General features: G+C 45.0%; 2 protein-coding genes and 1 long non-coding RNA gene across 3 annotated transcripts; 2 read left to right on the top strand and 1 right to left on the bottom strand.

Annotated features, from left to right (window-relative positions):
- Positions 1-1,729: 1,729 nt before the first annotated feature.
- LOC135372197 (uncharacterized) lies at positions 1,730-5,056 on the top strand. The gene is made up of 3 exons (XR_010415871.1): positions 1,730-1,798; positions 4,757-4,851; positions 4,942-5,056. It is a non-coding gene; the product is annotated as an uncharacterized LOC135372197 (long non-coding RNA).
- A 265-nt stretch (positions 5,057-5,321) lies between these two features.
- Positions 5,322-8,076, top strand: LOC135372103 (uncharacterized). Its single transcript, XM_064605818.1, has 7 exons — positions 5,322-5,465; positions 5,526-5,663; positions 6,119-6,238; positions 6,463-6,528; positions 6,653-6,861; positions 7,011-7,170; positions 7,875-8,076. The coding sequence occupies exons 3-7, from the start codon at positions 6,187-6,189 to the stop codon at positions 7,988-7,990; spliced, it is 603 nt and encodes a 200-aa protein (XP_064461888.1). The 5' UTR covers positions 5,322-5,465; positions 5,526-5,663; positions 6,119-6,186; the 3' UTR covers positions 7,991-8,076.
- Positions 8,077-11,026: 2,950 nt separating this feature from the next.
- LOC135372160 (uncharacterized) lies at positions 11,027-11,890 on the bottom strand. Its single transcript, XM_064605848.1, has one exon. The coding sequence runs from the start codon at positions 11,888-11,890 to the stop codon at positions 11,027-11,029; it is 864 nt and encodes a 287-aa protein (XP_064461918.1).
- Between the last annotated feature and the right edge of the window lie 5,086 nt (positions 11,891-16,976).

The following is a 16,976-nucleotide window of genomic DNA, read 5'->3' as shown; positions in this document are numbered from 1 at the left end:
ATGTAAAGCTGATAATTGAGAATCTGTTACTCTGTACAGTTGCTCGTTCTTTCTCTGCCTTCTAGCATTGTGTGGCTTTGCACGTCGTAATCGTAAAATATATGCATGTTTTGTAACAGTGTTGTCGGGTGTGGGGTAAATGAGGGGTGTGACGAACGAAGAGAGGCACAGCACAGGCTCGGTACGATCCCTACCCACATAACCATCGACGTCCGAAGGATGTCCCCAAGTGGTCCTGTCGTCCTGGTCGGACAGTAACGTCGTAGGAACGTCCAGAGGATGTCAGGGTAATTGTCCGACTGTCGTTCATCATGGATATCTTCCAAAGACATCCTGTTTGATGTTTGAAATTAATCCGACGTGGACGATGATTTAGCACGGACACAACGAGAACATTCCGAGATATAGAAGAGACCAGTAGCATAGATCACCGTGAGGAAATATGTTCTATTGCTCCACGCGTTCATGCAATATGTGCCACCCACCAGGCAGTACAAGTACATGAACGTGGTGGTTGTGTAGCGTGTTAAGTGTGTGTTGCTCACTGGGTGTGTGTTAGCGTGTAGTGTTAAGTAGTGTGTTGCTCAACAGGGCAAAAATACTGACAGAAAGCGCATATGCCTGTCAGAAGTTATCAATACAAAACGTTATCTTAAAGGAGTAGAAAGGGACATAAAAAAAAGTTCAGGTTAAGACGTCTGATGAAAGTGTGTGTGTCATTTTATACCGAATAGCGCGAAAGGCTTTGATGTGTACAATTTCTTTAAAAAAAAAAAAGAACTCACATAAACAGGGCTCCGCACGTTCACCGATAACGAGGAGGAGGAGGTATGATGCCTCGTCACCGCTGACGTTACAGGGAGCATTCGTTCTGGTTCGCCGGTCAGTGGGGGTCAGCGCCTTGTCCCTTTGCCGCCTTAAACCAGTTTTGCCAATTCTCCCCGAGAATTGGAAATAGAGGAGCGGCCGAGCCAATAGCAATGATTTTTCAGAACCCCGAACAACCGAGTAGCAGACGACAGCGGGGTAGCAGACAACATGCATTTCTCTGAAGCAATTAGCGAGCGTGATACTTCTAGCTTCAGCACGAGGTTCCAGGCAGACCACATGCTTGTTCTACTCTCCACCGCCGTTGCGCATAGTCGGTTTTTCCCGCGTACTTTAAATTAAATATCTGCGATAATTATGACTCTGTGGTGTGAATTACTTCTGATGGCGCGTCTTAGTGGCCTACTTAACAGTTTTATAGGAAGAAAACAGGGCGTTAAAAATGACTTCAGTGCTACATTAAACGCTAAACGTTAGTGTTCTTTAAAAATTGGCATAATTTTGCTGGAGCATGAGGAACTTGATATTTTAAAAGATTTTAATTTTTCAAATTTTCTCAAATTATGCGTCATTATTTTTGACGTATTGACATACATTTGAGGTACATTTCAAGAAATGCATGGAAAATTAAATAACTTCAAATGGATTACGGTGATAAAAGGATCACATCAAGATATTTAGGGAAAAAAAACACTTAGCAGCATCAATTTTGGGGATATTACGCGCCGTCTCTTTTCGCAAGTCAAATAATAATCGATTTATAATGTTCATATTACCCAGACACGAAGATCTAAGGAAGCTCTAAGGAAAGCTCTATAGCGGTAGTCCGCTCTACCTATGGAGTATGAAGAATTCAAGGAATTCCCATCGATATCAACTATAGCATCGCGAGCGCCGCCATTTGCAGTTGCCGCCAAGAACAGTTTAACCGGCGCTTCGTCCATCGTTTCTGCTGCTTTTTTGACCGACTGTGAGTTTATTTTGATGCATATTTGTGAACAGCTAGATTAGATTCATGTTATACCCAACTCGCGGTTGAAATTACCAGGTTCAGTTCTGCAAAATGCCCAAGGTTAAAGAGAAAAGATATGCTTACAACATGGCTTTGCGAAAGTTGCGAAAAGTTGCGAAACAGACACTTGATGTTATCAATCATGACTCCAGCGGTAGACTTTCTTCAACAAGTACTGTTGAGCCGGCACCACATAAAGCTGGCACTCTAAGTGATCCATCGTTCCCGGCCAGCAGCGAGATCAACGTGTGTGTGCCGATTGCGTCCACACCAGATGCAACTGACGCACCGTTAGACAGCTACGATAGTGCCCACGAAATTTATTCCACCAGCAGTGTGAGCCATCGGGATTCGTTACCATCCAGTGCAAGCGATGAAAGAGGCCTTCCCGAGGATGATCCGGACTTGCTGACGGATATGAGGACATGGGCAGTAGAGTTTAACATTACTCACGTCACGCTAAGTGCCCTTCTAAAACTACTGAAGAGGCATCCTGCTCATTCCGAGTTTCCTACGGATGCCCGCACACACTTGGGTACTGGCGTCCTACGTTTTGACGATGGGTAAAGGAAGGTATTGTCATTTTGGGCTGCGCCACGGTCTCCTACCCATTTTGGAAGGCAGGAGTGATATACCCGCTGTGATTCTGCTCAAGTTAAACGTCGACGGACTTCTGATAAACAAGAGCAGCAAGCTCCAATTGTGGCCAATTCAGTGCCTCGTAACGCTTGGCACCCTTGGGGTGATGTTTCTAGTTGGTGTGTATGCTGGAGATGAAAAGCCTGAGTGCGCTAACCAGTACCTCGAACCCCTCGTCACTGAACTGAAGCCTGTGATTGCCAATGGATTGACTGTTTATGGCAGGCATTACGGTGTAATGCTTGAAAGCATTATTTGCGATGCTCCAGCTCGAGCATTCGTATTTTGTACAAAGGGCCATAACGCATGCTCCTGCTGTCCAAAGTGCACAGTCGAAGGGGAATATTTGGTTAACACTGTGTTTTCTTGAATTGCATGCACTTCTGCGTACCGATGAAAGCTTCCGTGCACAGCATGACACTGATTACCATAAAGGGACTAGTGGTATTACGGAACTCCCGATCGACTGCATTTCAGTCGCGCCACTCGACTATATGCACCTCATTTGTTTAGGTGTAATGAAAAAAACTTCTGACCCTGTGGATTTCTGGGCCAAAAATGCGCTCTTGCCCCAGCAGACAGACAAAGGATATCTGAAAGAAATGTGTCTTTCCAGAAGCACATACCATGAGAGTTCGCCAGGAAACCAAGAAGTATGGCAGATCTTGACCGCTGGAAGGCCTCTGAATTTCGGATGTCCATTTTCTATACTGGGCCCTGTGTCCTCAAGAATGTTCTACATGAGGAATTGTATTCAAATTTTGTGACGCTGCACTGCGCTGTAAGCATCTTGGGGAACAAGGAACTGTGCCGTGACTATGCAGACTATGCTGAGTCACTTCTTCATTATTTTGTTTCTCAGTTCATCACTCTCTACGGTAAACATCATGCATCGTATAACGTGCACTGCTGTATTCACTTGGCAGATGATGTTCGAAAGCATGGGCACTTTGACTCTTTTAGTGCTTTCCCATTCGAAAACAATATGAGGTTTTTGAAGCGCCAGCTACGAAAGAGTGACACTCCACTTGAACAGCTATATAATAGGTTTGCCGAAAGAGGAGGTACGTCCACATCACAAGTAGGAAGTCACGGCCTTAGCGCTTCACGTCCCTACTCTGGTGGGCCAATGGTACCTCAATGCAGAGCACCTGAGTACCGAGAGATAAGGGTGCATGGATTCGTATTAAGCACAAATGACGGGGACAACTGCTGTTGTATTGACAGTCATGTTATTGTCATCGTGAACTTTGTCATTTTAAGGGCAACGTCTGAATTATGTATTATTGGAAGGGAATTCCGCAAGAAACAAGATCTGTATAGCAAGCCTTATGAATCATCACGTCTGAACATTCATGTTGTGTCTGAGCTTTCAAGCCTAAGGTATTGGCCAGTGAAGGACGTCAGGAAAATGTTACTGCTTCCTCTTAATGATGTTCATGTAGCGCTTCTCCTGTTGCAGTGACAGCCTGCTCCAAGTAACAGCTGTTAATCGCCTCTTCGACCTGAAATGCAGTGATGGCCAGTAGTTAACTACGTGTAGTTAAACTACTAGTTAAACTACCTGATTGTAGTTAAAAAGTAGTTATCAACTACCTGCAGAAATGTAGTGGCAACTACTAGTTAAACTACTATTTCGAGTAGTTAACTACAGTAGTTAGGTTACTGCATGCGCCAACTACTTCAGATTTTGCCGCAAGCTTTACGGCACGATTGTGCTTCCGATTTTTACTTTGAGCTACTTGTTTGGGGAGAACGGAGGTGCAGAGCAATTGTGCCGTGCATGAGTACTAAATCTTCACTTTTATCACTGCTTGTGATTCATATTTAGGTGTCCAAGAACACTATAGAATGGGATTGGTGTTGATGGACAACGTTAAGTAGTCATAGATGTAGTTAAAATACATTGCAGTAGTTAAAGAAGTAGTTTTAACTACCTCCTCTGAAAAGTAGGTGAACTACTAGTTAAACTACTCCATCGCAAAGTAGTTAGTAGTTATAGTTACACTACTGTAGAAGTAGTTAGTGGCCATCACTGCTGAAATGTAACAGGTTATATGTTTTGTGTGAAGCATGCTGATTTCTCATCCATTGTCTTCAGGAGTGCTGTAAGCCACAAAGTTTAGCGTGCTGTATTTCAGACTAACCAGCTCCATCATACTTAGTACTGTGTTACTCCTTTGTATTCAGCATTTTTTTGTTTATTAGTTCCAGAGAAGTGCACATAAAAGTTTGTGTTTGTATGTTTCATTTTGTTGTCAATCCTTTTCACACTAGGCTACATTTGTAGAAAGACAGCATCAGGGTACTAAAGAGAGGGGTCCAGACACACTGTTTAATCGCAGGCGGTCCACACATTGCCTGCAATGAAGGTATCACTTCTTTTTGATGACTTGTGCAGCCATACATGCAATCAAGTAAGGCAAGTGTGACACGTGGTCAAAAACATTTCATCCACACAGATGTTTCTTGTTGTACACTTCATCGAGAAGAATGAAGTTGAGATCGTCCCTGCGAGTTGGGTCAGCGGTACAACTTGTAAATGGCCAAGGGTGGCATCGCACAAGGTTCAACAGATGGTCAAAGGGAGCTCCACTCCACAAGACTCCTGGGATGTCTACAATGTGGATGTTAAGGGAGTCTTCGGTATGTTGTGGCTAACATTTTGCTGTGCATCACCGTAAAACTTTCCCAATTAAACATATAACTTTTGCTCCCAGACAGTAATAGCACGTAAGCACTTCCAATGAAACGTAACTGCTCAATAGAACAACGAACCTTGTACTAAATCCCGGGCAGAAGTTATGACACTTTCTAAATCGATCCTTGCACATAGTCACCTATGAAGAAGCACGGGCCAAGCTAAATCGTCTCCAATACACATCTGACATCACCAGTGGCCCTGACGAAAACACACGAAAGAGAAAGAGGTGTCCACCACAACGCTACTTGACAGAATCGTCTGAGGAAGATGTCGCAGACAAATGTATTTATTTTCCACTCTTCATCTTCATGCTGTGCTAAAAGGTATTTTGTGACACAGCAGTTCACCTTTGGCCTGTTCGCTTTTCAACAACAAAGAGAAGGCGTACACGCCCCCTGCTTTCGGAGTCAAGTGATGACTCTTTCTCTGTTCCTGATCCGCCCCCCATCCCTGAAACATTTCCACAAGCAATCTCAACAAGTGAGCCAAGTTCAGTGCTTTTGGGACGGGTAATTCCGACGTTACCTTATGGCTTTAAGGGATTTACTGCTATACATAAATATTGTGATAAAAGATCCGTGTTGTACCAATGTACCATACAAACCATGAACACTCTCAAAAAAGGTTTCAGATATTATTGGCAATTACCTAATAGGAAGCCGACCTGATGCATCCACATCAGCAGATGGTCATCAATTCGTCGGATTTTCATCGCAGGCCGAGGTCGAAGGTACTTTGAGAAGCATATACACACGTAGCAATATCCCTCAAAATCCCATGGCCAAATCTGTTGCCTACAGATGTCAAATCAAACGCATACAGTAATTAAAGCTAGATAATTGTCAATAAAGTAAGTATAGTAATGTAATTGCAAGGACATGCTCAAAAACATAAAGATGACGCAAAATCATGTTCATCTGGCTGTTGGTTTTCAGCATACGAAGACCAGAATCTTTCTCTGCCCTTTGATGACACCTCTCAACAACAGCTACAACTGAGTCGCATGTCTAATCCAGGGTCCTTTACACCTTCAGCTGTTCCATCTCCACTCACCGGTACCTTTGTCCACCATCCTACTACTACTACTAAGTCAAACTAGCTATTACTATGTAGTAAGTAGCTAGCTATTACTTGTAGAAACAAGTAGCTATTACTTGTAGACACAAGTAGCTATTACTAACTATTTAGTAAGTAGCTAGCTGTTACTTGCATATTACTAAGTCGAACTTGTGATTGTGGTCAGCTTATATTTTGAGATTAGGGATTCCATTACTTACAGAGACTCAGCAACCGAGAGAGGTGTCTCGACAGAGGCGACAGCTTAGGCAGCAGTCTTCCGGAGACGGTATGCATACTGTTCCTAATGTATTTATGTGTAACACTTCGTGTAGTCAAATGTGGCGTGCCTTACTTTGCACCATAATTTACATGTCGCCTGTGAGCTATTCACTGGTGTATTGTTTTCAAAGAATTCCAGGAACAAGTCCTCAGGACCCTCTACATGGTGCGCGTGGCCCAACAGCAGCATGGTGACGTGCTTCAAGAACTGTGCAGCCACAAAACGCATTCTGAAGATGATGCTCGCCCATCCCCTGCACTCATTGCTTCCCCGTTCGGAACATCAGCCCAGCTTGAAGAGTTTAATTCATCGCTAAATGAGAACAAAAAGGAATGCCTTGTAAGATTGTTGTCACACTATCAGAAACTACACTTGTGTTGCGTATTACTTGCGTGTGTATGACCACAGAGTGTAAGGACAAAGATGTACAGCAGCACACATTGCCTAATTCTTCCAATTCGTACAGTTGTTAACTTTGTGATGCGCAGGTCAAAGAGGTAGCCCAACTTGCAGGAAATGAAGTGGGGGCAGCAACCCGAACAATTTTGCAGTACCTGATGACTGACGAAGTTCCAACTGAATACAGTTGGAAAGGTCAAAAGGGGAAAAGGAAGTTCTGCCTTCTTCATTTTCCTGGAGTGATTGTTCGTGAGTGTAAACCAGTTTCTTATGATTTGGTTCAATAGTGGGTCTAACAGTAGGTCTGCTGGCGCTGTTGTGAGTAAATCATACGTAATAATGCCAGTGTGCGAACATTTAAATTTTGAATAAGAATTGAATATAAATACTTGGACATAATACAATACTGGTGTGGACACAATCACTGTATTACTGAAAAATACATCACTATTCGATTGGACTCTGAATATTCGGATTTGCACAGCTCTACAAATTTTCCATTTTCTCTGTTCTGTCATGGAATACCAGAAGAAAAGTTAAATTCATGGTACTTCAGTGAGTTTGAGGATGTTGCTTCAAACAAATGGATGGCAGTCGTGGTAATGTCCACACCGCTTGCCTTAGTTGGCCTTGCAGGGGGCGTACAATGTTAAGACTAACACAGGGGAGGGTGCAGTCACGTTCTAATGTGCCGGGATGCACACATTGGCTCATATGCGACCAACACATAATTATGAAACCAAAGTCTACAAAAGAAAATGTTCAATTCTATACCCACTTCCTGTTCTACCGGTCTCTCATGCAGGGATGAGTTAAACAGGTTCTGGGACACCTCTTTTTCTTGGAGAAATGTGCTGTTCCCATGTGCAAGAAAAGTTGCCAGAGGCAGATCAGTAGTGATGTCGTGTTTTTTTCTGTAATGCGCGCACTCTTACGCAACTCTTATATTTCAGAGGCAATAAGGAGGAACAAAAAGTTGACAAGTGCAACGAAAGACGAAGTCGAAGGTGCCATAAAAAACTGGTTACGCCATGCCACTGAGAGGGTTAATGCAAAAGCTCCACGTTGACAGAAGAGACTGCCATGAGAGCGTGAACTCAAAAGCTCCACGTTGACAGAAGAGACTGTCATGAGACCGTGATAAGACTGTGATATCCTGTGTGTTCAGTTTACGTTGTACCCCTTTAATGAAAATTTGTCCGTTTAGCTCGGAAACTTACCGCTTAGTGTTAGCAGGGATCCAAAGACACTGAGCCTATTTTTGTTTCTTCGTTCATTCATTAATTGCATTTCATTAGTCGTCATCTTAGCTTTTGGAACTGCAGCAAAATTGTAAAGGGAAGTTGTACAGGGCCTCAGATTCTGTTATTTGTGAATATGTACTGCCATGGCCACCATTAATCAATCGCTCGTTCCCGTGGCCTCGCTTCGATAAGCGCCCGACTATCGGAGAACAGTGGAACGCAATTGTGCTGTCGGCTCTCACTTTGGGGCGGTCGGTTGCAGCAGGTATGGTATTGTTTATTGTCAACACCTGTAAGAGCAGTGGCCAAGCACGATGAAAGAAGCCCCCAGGAAATTGTCCACGCAAGTCCCAGATAAGCAGTCTTCTTTCATTGTGCTTCAGCCGGATTTTTTTTCTCACCCTGTTTAGCCGGGTTCACAACAAGTGATACTATTCCAGCACCCGGCCATCCCACAAAATAACAACCGACCAGTCAAATGCTGTTTTCGCTGTTCCCCTATAGTGGAGAGACTATCGGAGCCTGGCCATGGAAACCGGAGGTTGGTTAACATACCCATCACAGCACATCCCTTTGTCTTTTTCTGACTCCAAAAAAACACTTTCGAAATCTAAAAGTACCATGTAACAGTGAGCTTCAGCACTAGCTTTCCCAATATATTTTTAGCGAGTGAACACTTTTTGGAAATAAAAAAAAAATCGGGGAGGTAGTACGTAATGATAGATAGCAGATTCTGTGACGACTCCTCCCGTTTCACAACTTTTCTCATCGGCATTTTTGCTCTAGTCCCAACAGTTATAACGATGACTAATTAATCTCAGTTAATGGGTAAACAGAAATGCTAGGCTCAGGGTCTCGGCATGGTAGAAAAGCGCACAGAAGACGCGGACAAAAGGAGACGACACCACTTGCGCGTCTCCTTTTGTCTGCGTCTTCTGTGCGCTTTTCTACCATGCTGTATCCTTACCAACTAGCCCAACGGTGTTTGTTGTTTCAGGGTCTCGGGACATGTTGAAGTGTGGCATTCTTTTTAAATGATGGGTTACAAGCATACCCCGTATGTGTGTAGCACGATGTTACACCATGAGTCAAGTCAACAACCAAATAAAGCCATATTCTTTAATTTTATAATTAATTTTAATTTTCTTAATTTGTGTTGACAATTAATTTCGGAATGCGACGTCAACGCCTATATATCGTACTCCTCCGTATTAGCCGGCATGACGGAAAAGAGCGAGGGACTCCAGCACGGTCGCAAAGTCCTGTACATTGCGGCTTATGAGTCTCATATGAACAGCACGAAGACCTGGAGACGAAACTGGACTCCCTTGAATCATATGGCATGCCGTCTAATCCGGAGGAATGCGATAAGTGATCCTAAAAATGTCAGTAAGCAACGGCTGCCAGTTGTCCACAAAATGTCTATTAAATGACAGTTGGGATGCCACACGGTTATCCTCTGGATGTCCAAAGATGCTACTGGGACTATCCCGAGAATGTCCCATAGATGTCATCCGGATGATAAAAGATGTCTTTGAGACATCTCATTGTCCAAATTCAAACGTCTTATGGACGTTCAGCAGATGTCGATGGTTTGCTGGGTACAGTTGTAGTGCTAGAGGCACAAGACAGTACACAGACGTAAGGAAAGACCGGCCAGCCGAACAACGGCCCGAGCTGGCTGTGCAGTCGTGTTTTATTACCCGCGCGCCTTGATCATTGGTGCGCGGGGGATGATGATGACGATGCTGCTACAGGGCTCCCCCCCTAGCGAGTGGCCGGAAGGTAATGAGCGATGTGGAGGTGTGGTGCCCAGGAAACTCGGGGGCGAGGGTGCATTTGCGGTTGTTGCGGCGGGCAGCAGGACTGGAGGGGGGGTCGATGGGGAGGGCTAGTGGGATTGCCAAGTTCCAGGTCCGGAGAAACACCGATGGAGCAAGCGTTGGATGTTTCTTGAGGGGCCTCGAGGAAAGCTGGCTTGAGACGTTCCAGCGCGACAGTTTGTTCTCGGCCGCTGACCAGGATGGTGTAGTGGGTGGAGGCTCTGTGCTGTACGGCGTGAGGACCAGAGTAGGGTTGTTGCAAGGGTTTCCTCACGGCGTCGCACCGAAGGAAAACATGCGAGCATGTTTCGAGGGCGGGGTGCTGGAAACCGGTGGCAATGCGTGGTGTGCGGGTGGGGCTGGGACGAAGAGCATTCATCGTGTCTCGTAGGCGGGACACATAGCCGGCTGGTGGTACGGCTGCGGGGTTCGCTGCGGCAGAGATGAGGTCGCCGGGGAGTCGCAATGAGGTTCCATAGACCAACTCGGCTGTTGAGCAACCCAAGTCGGGTTTGAAAGCCGATCGGATCCCGAGAAGGACAATGGGGAGAACTTCGGTCCACGGGACTTGAGGCGACGCCCGGAGGGCGGCTTTTAGCTGACCGTGGAGCCGCTCCACCATGCCATTGGAGGCCGGATGCAAATGGCGCAATGGAGAAATAGGCAGTGTGAGGCCGTGAACAGATAAGGAAGTGGTACGGTCTATCAGGCGCTTCCCGTTGACATCGACGAGCAGCTTAAAATGATTCAAGAAGTCAGCTCCCAGAATTGCTTGAGTGACGTCTGCTACGAGGAAAAGCCACCGGAAATCTCTTCGCAGCCCGATATTTAGGGTGAGAGATTTCTGGCCGTAGACGGGGATAGTAGAAGCGTTAGCGGCCTTGAGGGAGAAGCAGGGTTGTCGAGATCGGGAAAAGCTGCTGCTGGCAGGAATGACGCTGACCTCAGCCCCTGTGTCGACGAGGAACCGAGTGCCATTGGCACGGTCGACGATGTGAAAGAGGCGGCTGTCGTCAAGGCCGGGTCCACTTGCCGCCATTAGTGGGAGGCCGGCGGGTTTCCCGTCCAGGTACAAGGAAGCAGGCAATGATTGGCGTTCGCACCAAAGCGACGGTGGTACCAGCAGAGGCCACCTGAACTGTCCGACCGAGAGCGCGATCGGCGTTCCGACGGGGGGCCTCGGCGGTGTCGAGGGCGGCGCGGACTTGGGGATCGCGGGCGGGTGACAAGTGACGCGACAAGCTGCGTGAGGTGGCTGATCTGCTGCGCCATCACCTGAATGTCGGGTGGAGAAAGGGGGGAACGATGGTCGGCCTGTGGCGGAGGAGTGGCGTTCTGTAAAGCCGCAGGTCGCTCAAGGACGCTGACTTGGTGTGGTGAGGCGACTTCCATGACCGCGTCAGCAAGGGAAGCAAGCTCGTCCAGGGGTAGGTTCGACGCGGTGGCCAGAACCATTTGGACGTTAGTTGGCAGGCGTTGCATGAAAAGTTGGTGCAGGAATCGGTCACCGGCTGCGGAAACGTCGTCTCCCAAAAGCTGCTTCATCCGACGTAAAAGCTGCGTTGGACGCCTATCGCCGAGCTCTTCTGCAGATAACAACTGCCTGAGACGTTCGCGGTCCGATGTGGAAGTGCGTTTGAGCAAAGCAGCCTTAAGTCGGTCGTACGGGTGCTCGGGTGGTGGGGAGGTGATGAGATCGTGCACCTCTTCGGCGGCGGTTGGAGACAGAGCCGAGATGACGTTGTAGAACCGGGTGGTCTGGGAAGTGATGCCGGACAGATGAAACTGCGCTTCGGCTTGGGCAAACCAAATGGCTGGATTGCGGTCCCAGAATGGAGGTAGTTTGACGGCGACAGCGGTTACGTGTGGTGATGATGGCGCCGCGTTGTCGCCTTGAGACATCGTCGGAGAGGGTTGGGATTGTTCGAGAAATTGTTCGGGTCACCAATGTAGTGCTAGAGGCACAAGACAGTACACAGACGTGAGGAAAGACCGGCCAGCCGAACAACGGCCCGAGCTGGCTGTGCAGTCGTGTTTTATTACCCGCGCGCCTTGATCATTGGTGCGCGGGGGATGATGATGACGATGCTGCTACACAGTTTTGCAACATGAGGAAGCTGAACTCCTTGCGGGCAGTCAGGGCCAGAGTGGAGTTTCTAGTCCACTATAGCCATATAGGTACACGAGCGAAAGTGACACCATGTCTAGTGTAGGCAGAATTGATCCCCCATATTTGCCTGCTAGTGCGAGCCTTGTGGTAATGCTGAAAACGAAATGTAGAGGTGAAGCTTCAAATATTCTAGGACTAAGAAATTTGCGCGTTAGACTAAAACCTCCGATGCTCCAAGCCCATCTCGCATAGCGGCAGTACACTGCACGTGACAAGCCCTTCTGAGAAGTGTCGGTAAACGGGTGGCAATGACTAGAAGCCTTGTGACCACAGTAGGATGGATAAGCTTTGCGTTTCGTGCAGCAAAAATTTTAGAGAAATAGTCACAACTCTCACGAAATAAGGAAGTCACTGTGCTTACGTGTTTATCCTTTCTCTGTGTTCCAGCGTCAGAACATCAATATCCACAAATCTCATTTATCATATTGTTCTTGCAGGTGTAACTTATTTATTCACTTTTGCACTTTCAGAGCTACAGATGAAAACACATAAATAAATTTATGGTGTCTATAATGCCATTTTTGGTGCCTAAATGTTTTTTTTGCCTTTTATAGGTGCCAAAAAACTAGGTTTTTTCGTGCTTAAAAATCCGGGCTCTAGTAATCACAAGTCTGTTTGCGTCGAAATACCAAGGCTCAACTGGCGAACTAAGGCTCAAGGTCTCTTATCTCCTTGAGTTTCTCGATTACCATAGCCTTGTCCTGTCAAATATATTTAAGAACTGCTCCTCCAACACACTGGATTTGGTAATTAGCAACTTTCATATGAAAGACATACTAACCACATCAATGATGAAAGAAGGAAGTCACTGAAAAGCTAGCCAGCAGTAGTGCTTGGTTTGTCCCTTCAGATGACGCACCTTCGGAAATCGGTGGGGACGTATGTTAGCTTAGCTCAATTAATAAGAGCCCTGGACCGGTAATCCAGAAGATGTGGGTTTGAGTCCTACAGCTAGCTAACCTTTTCAATGACTTCCTGCTTTCATCATTAATTTCTTAGGCACTTGAGGCTTTGTATGTATTTCTCATTTCTATCTGTTCCAGGCTCAGAACATCAATTCCCATCATAACTACTTCAACCGCATTAGTTGAGCTTGACAAATATCATCCACCCTTGATCACTATTTTTCCCCTTACCGCTAATCGACGATATCCAGAGGTCAGAAACGGCTATGAGTACAGTAGGGGCGACTACTTACAGCTGTGCAGATTTTATGCCAACGCTGACGGGTCTCCAGTAACAAATGCTGATGACATTATTATTGCCACAGCTAATCTTACCATCTTAGTTCTTGATGGCATCGACATATTTATTCCAAAATGTAAAGTCAAATTGAGAAGATACCCTTACTGGTTTTCTCGGAAACTAAGACGTCTCATGCGCTTCATTTTCACCACAGATATGTCACCATGGGCAGTTCCTACTGGCACAATAAATTTTCAGTTGTTCATCGTCAAATAAAAAGCTTATATAGACGGGATGATTTCTGTAGAGGGTTCGCTTAATAGAAATCCTAAAATGTTCCGGAGATATGCTAAAATCAAAATGTCGCCCGATACCTGTTGTATGTGTTCCAGTTTCCAGTTTGTATGTAAACAGTTTCACTTCTCGAAGTTCTTTGAAAAGATAACATTCATCTACCTTTCGTCGTTTTTTAAATCTTTGCTGTCAGCTGCCCAGCATGGCTTTACTTCTGGTAGAGCAGTAGAAACAAACTTGGTCACTTTCCTTAATTATATGGGACAAAGAGTAGCATTGGGCTTACAACTTGATACTATTTCTTTTGATTTTTTGGAGGGCTTCAATTCGGTTTGTCACCCATTGTTACTATGTAAGTAGTAGAAGTAGGAAGATACTGGCGACAAGAGATACTGGTAGCCATCGGTACCCTCCGCTCCAGATAGGGAGATATTTGGAACAAGATACTTTGCACCAAGGAGGAGCGCGCGCCAAGACCGCCCCGCACATTTCGCGGCCGCGCGTCGCGTAGAGAGGGGTTCCTTTCTCGCCTTTGAACATGCACCAACATGCAAAATACATCTTATTCCCTTTCCACATCTTTTATTACATCCCCGAGCGGGGAGTTTCAATCGTCATTTACCAACGGTCAACTCACCTATCAACTTTCTACACAAGATGAGAGCTGCATGGAAGCTTTTGACTCGATGTTTTGGAAAGGAATATGATCAGCGGGAGACGGCGGACGAGAAAAAATGGCGACTTAATCAAGAAATATATGAAGCAAAAGCAGAACCTGTGAGGAGGTTCCTCGCACACGAGCGTCTTATAGAAATGAAGCGTCGTTCCGCAAAAAGTCAAGAAGATCAAATCGATGGGTATTGGTGAGATGTACAATAAATCAATTTCTCACATCATCACCTATTCATTGTCTCGTTGACTTTTGCATCGTGATGTCTGACGCAGGTCGGTTCGCTTTTATCCACCCTGCAAGGGTTATTATTTGCAATCCTTCCATGTCGGGTAGAACCTATCTCGTTTGTAACATTCTAAGAAATCTTACAGTATACGAATACGTATTCACTGTAGTCCCAGAGCAAATCTTTTACGTTAGCAAATATGATGCGACCTGGCAAAATGAATTCGCAAATAAGGTTACATTCCAGAAAGAGCTACAAAAGACATGGGATGAGAGCGTGCCTACTTTGATTGTAGTCGACGATCTCATGACTGAGAAGAATGTGATGCAAGTAATGGTTCATCTCTATACAAGAGCATCATAAGAACGCACCCATTATTTTTCTTTGTCACTACTTATTTCACAACGACGTCAACTATAGAACATTAGCTCACAATAGCACATATATAATATTATTTAATAATTTAAGGTCACGCACACAACTGGAACTTTTAGGACGCCAGATCTTCAGCAAAGCTCAATTACCGTATTTTATCAGCGCATTTGAGCAGGCAACAGAGAAACCATTTGGTTATCTAGTGATTGAGCTATACCCTCTGGAGCAGTCTCAATTTCGACTGCGAACAGGCATTACTAGAAACGTTCGCCAGTTTGTTTTCTTGCCAAAATGAAAAGTCTGCGTCATCATTTAACTTTTCTAAAAGTCCTTGCAATGTGTACTCCTGAGATTTTAAAGGAGGCGCCACCTCATAGCATAGAAGCTCTTTCTGAAGTCTGTAAGAAGATATTGAATGGTAATATTAAGCTACCGCCAAGATTGTTCAAAGAGCTGGAAAACTATAAACACGCCATTCGATACATTGCATATAAAACGCTGCACAAATCACCAAGAAGACTAAGATCCTTCCTCTGTCGTCAGAGGGGAGGATTAGTGCCACTGAACCCCTTATTACTCACGGGGTTAACCAGTGTGCTCGGTGGTGTTGCAGGTCGTGCTCTAGCAAAAATGGTAGGTGTCTAAAAAATGGCTACAAAGATAGAGGTATTGACTCCTATCAAATCAATTCTGGAATCTAACGAAAGCGATGATATTAAAGTAAAACAAATGTTAACTGCTATGTACTACATTATAAAAAATCATCAGAAACCATCTAATGAAACAGAGCCAGCACCAACAGTACAGGAAGAAAAAAACGATGAGTCACTTCCAATGGGTCACTCATTTGATTACAATTCACTTCCTACTAATGTCAATATTAAAAAAGTAAGACGCGTAGTCTCAGTGCTACCTAGGAGCTTGACTTGGAATGATAAGGGAGAAATCATTCATAACAACCAAACAATCGCTGGTTCTAATATAAAAGAATTGGTGTTGCATCTGTCCGGACACAAGAAAGGGAAGCCTGCTTGTTACCGAAAAGTGGCAAAGGTCTTGCAGCCACACCAAATACGTCAGAAGAGGAAAGCAAGGAAACGTATACTCTGGGAAACGTATAAATCGCCCCAAAGAACAAAGTTGCTTTCATCATCATTATCACCAGATGAATATATCACAGAAGAAGGATGAATTATAGGGATCCAAACGCTGGTTTGGGAGGGGTTGCCTGATTCTGCAGAGGTCGAAACATCCCTAAGAAACAGGCAATTGAAGAACTACAGCGAGATGACGTCTACACACTTTACAAAGAAGGAAGACGTAGATTTAAGACAAGAAAGACCATCTCACTGCACATCGGCGATCTTCATCAAGCAGACCTGATTTCATTCCTGCAGTACAAGAAACAAAATAAAGGCTTTTCTTTCATACTCATTGTGATAGACTGCTTATCAAGACGACTCATGGCTACACCCATTAAGACCAAGCGTGGTGAAGATGTGAAGAAAGGATTGATCAAGTTGTACAGCCATAAAAACTATCCCCATCACTTGCAGGTGGATAGAAGGAGAGAGTTCTACAACAAACACGTGAAAACATGGTGTAAACGTCACTCAATACACATCTATAGCTCTAGATCTATTTACAAATGTTCTGTAATCGAACGCGCGATTAGAACTATTAAAGCTAGACTTTATCGTTATTTCGCCAGTAAAAGTCATCACAAGTACATTGCTGTTCTCCCAAAGATCATCGCCGACTACAATTCGTCACATCACTCGACTATCAAGATGGCCCCGAACGACATCGATAAAAATAATGAGATTTAACTATTCAATAATCTTCACAGTAAAAATGACAACAAACCAAAAAAGGTACCATTGAATATTGGTGATCAGATGCGTGTTCTCACCAATAGATCAATTTTTGACAAGAGGTACATTGGGCACTGGTCCTTAGTTGTCTGCACGATCATGCGATACAAGAACTCGGATCCACCAATGTTTTACATAGCTGGTCCAGATGGGGTCGAAGACGATGCAACTTACTACGCCAATGAATTGCA

This window comes from Ornithodoros turicata, unplaced genomic scaffold (assembly GCF_037126465.1).
Source record: "Ornithodoros turicata isolate Travis unplaced genomic scaffold, ASM3712646v1 Chromosome13, whole genome shotgun sequence".
Classification (NCBI taxonomy): Eukaryota; Metazoa; Arthropoda; class Arachnida; order Ixodida; family Argasidae; genus Ornithodoros; species Ornithodoros turicata.
This window is presented reverse-complemented; position numbering and strand designations above follow the sequence as displayed.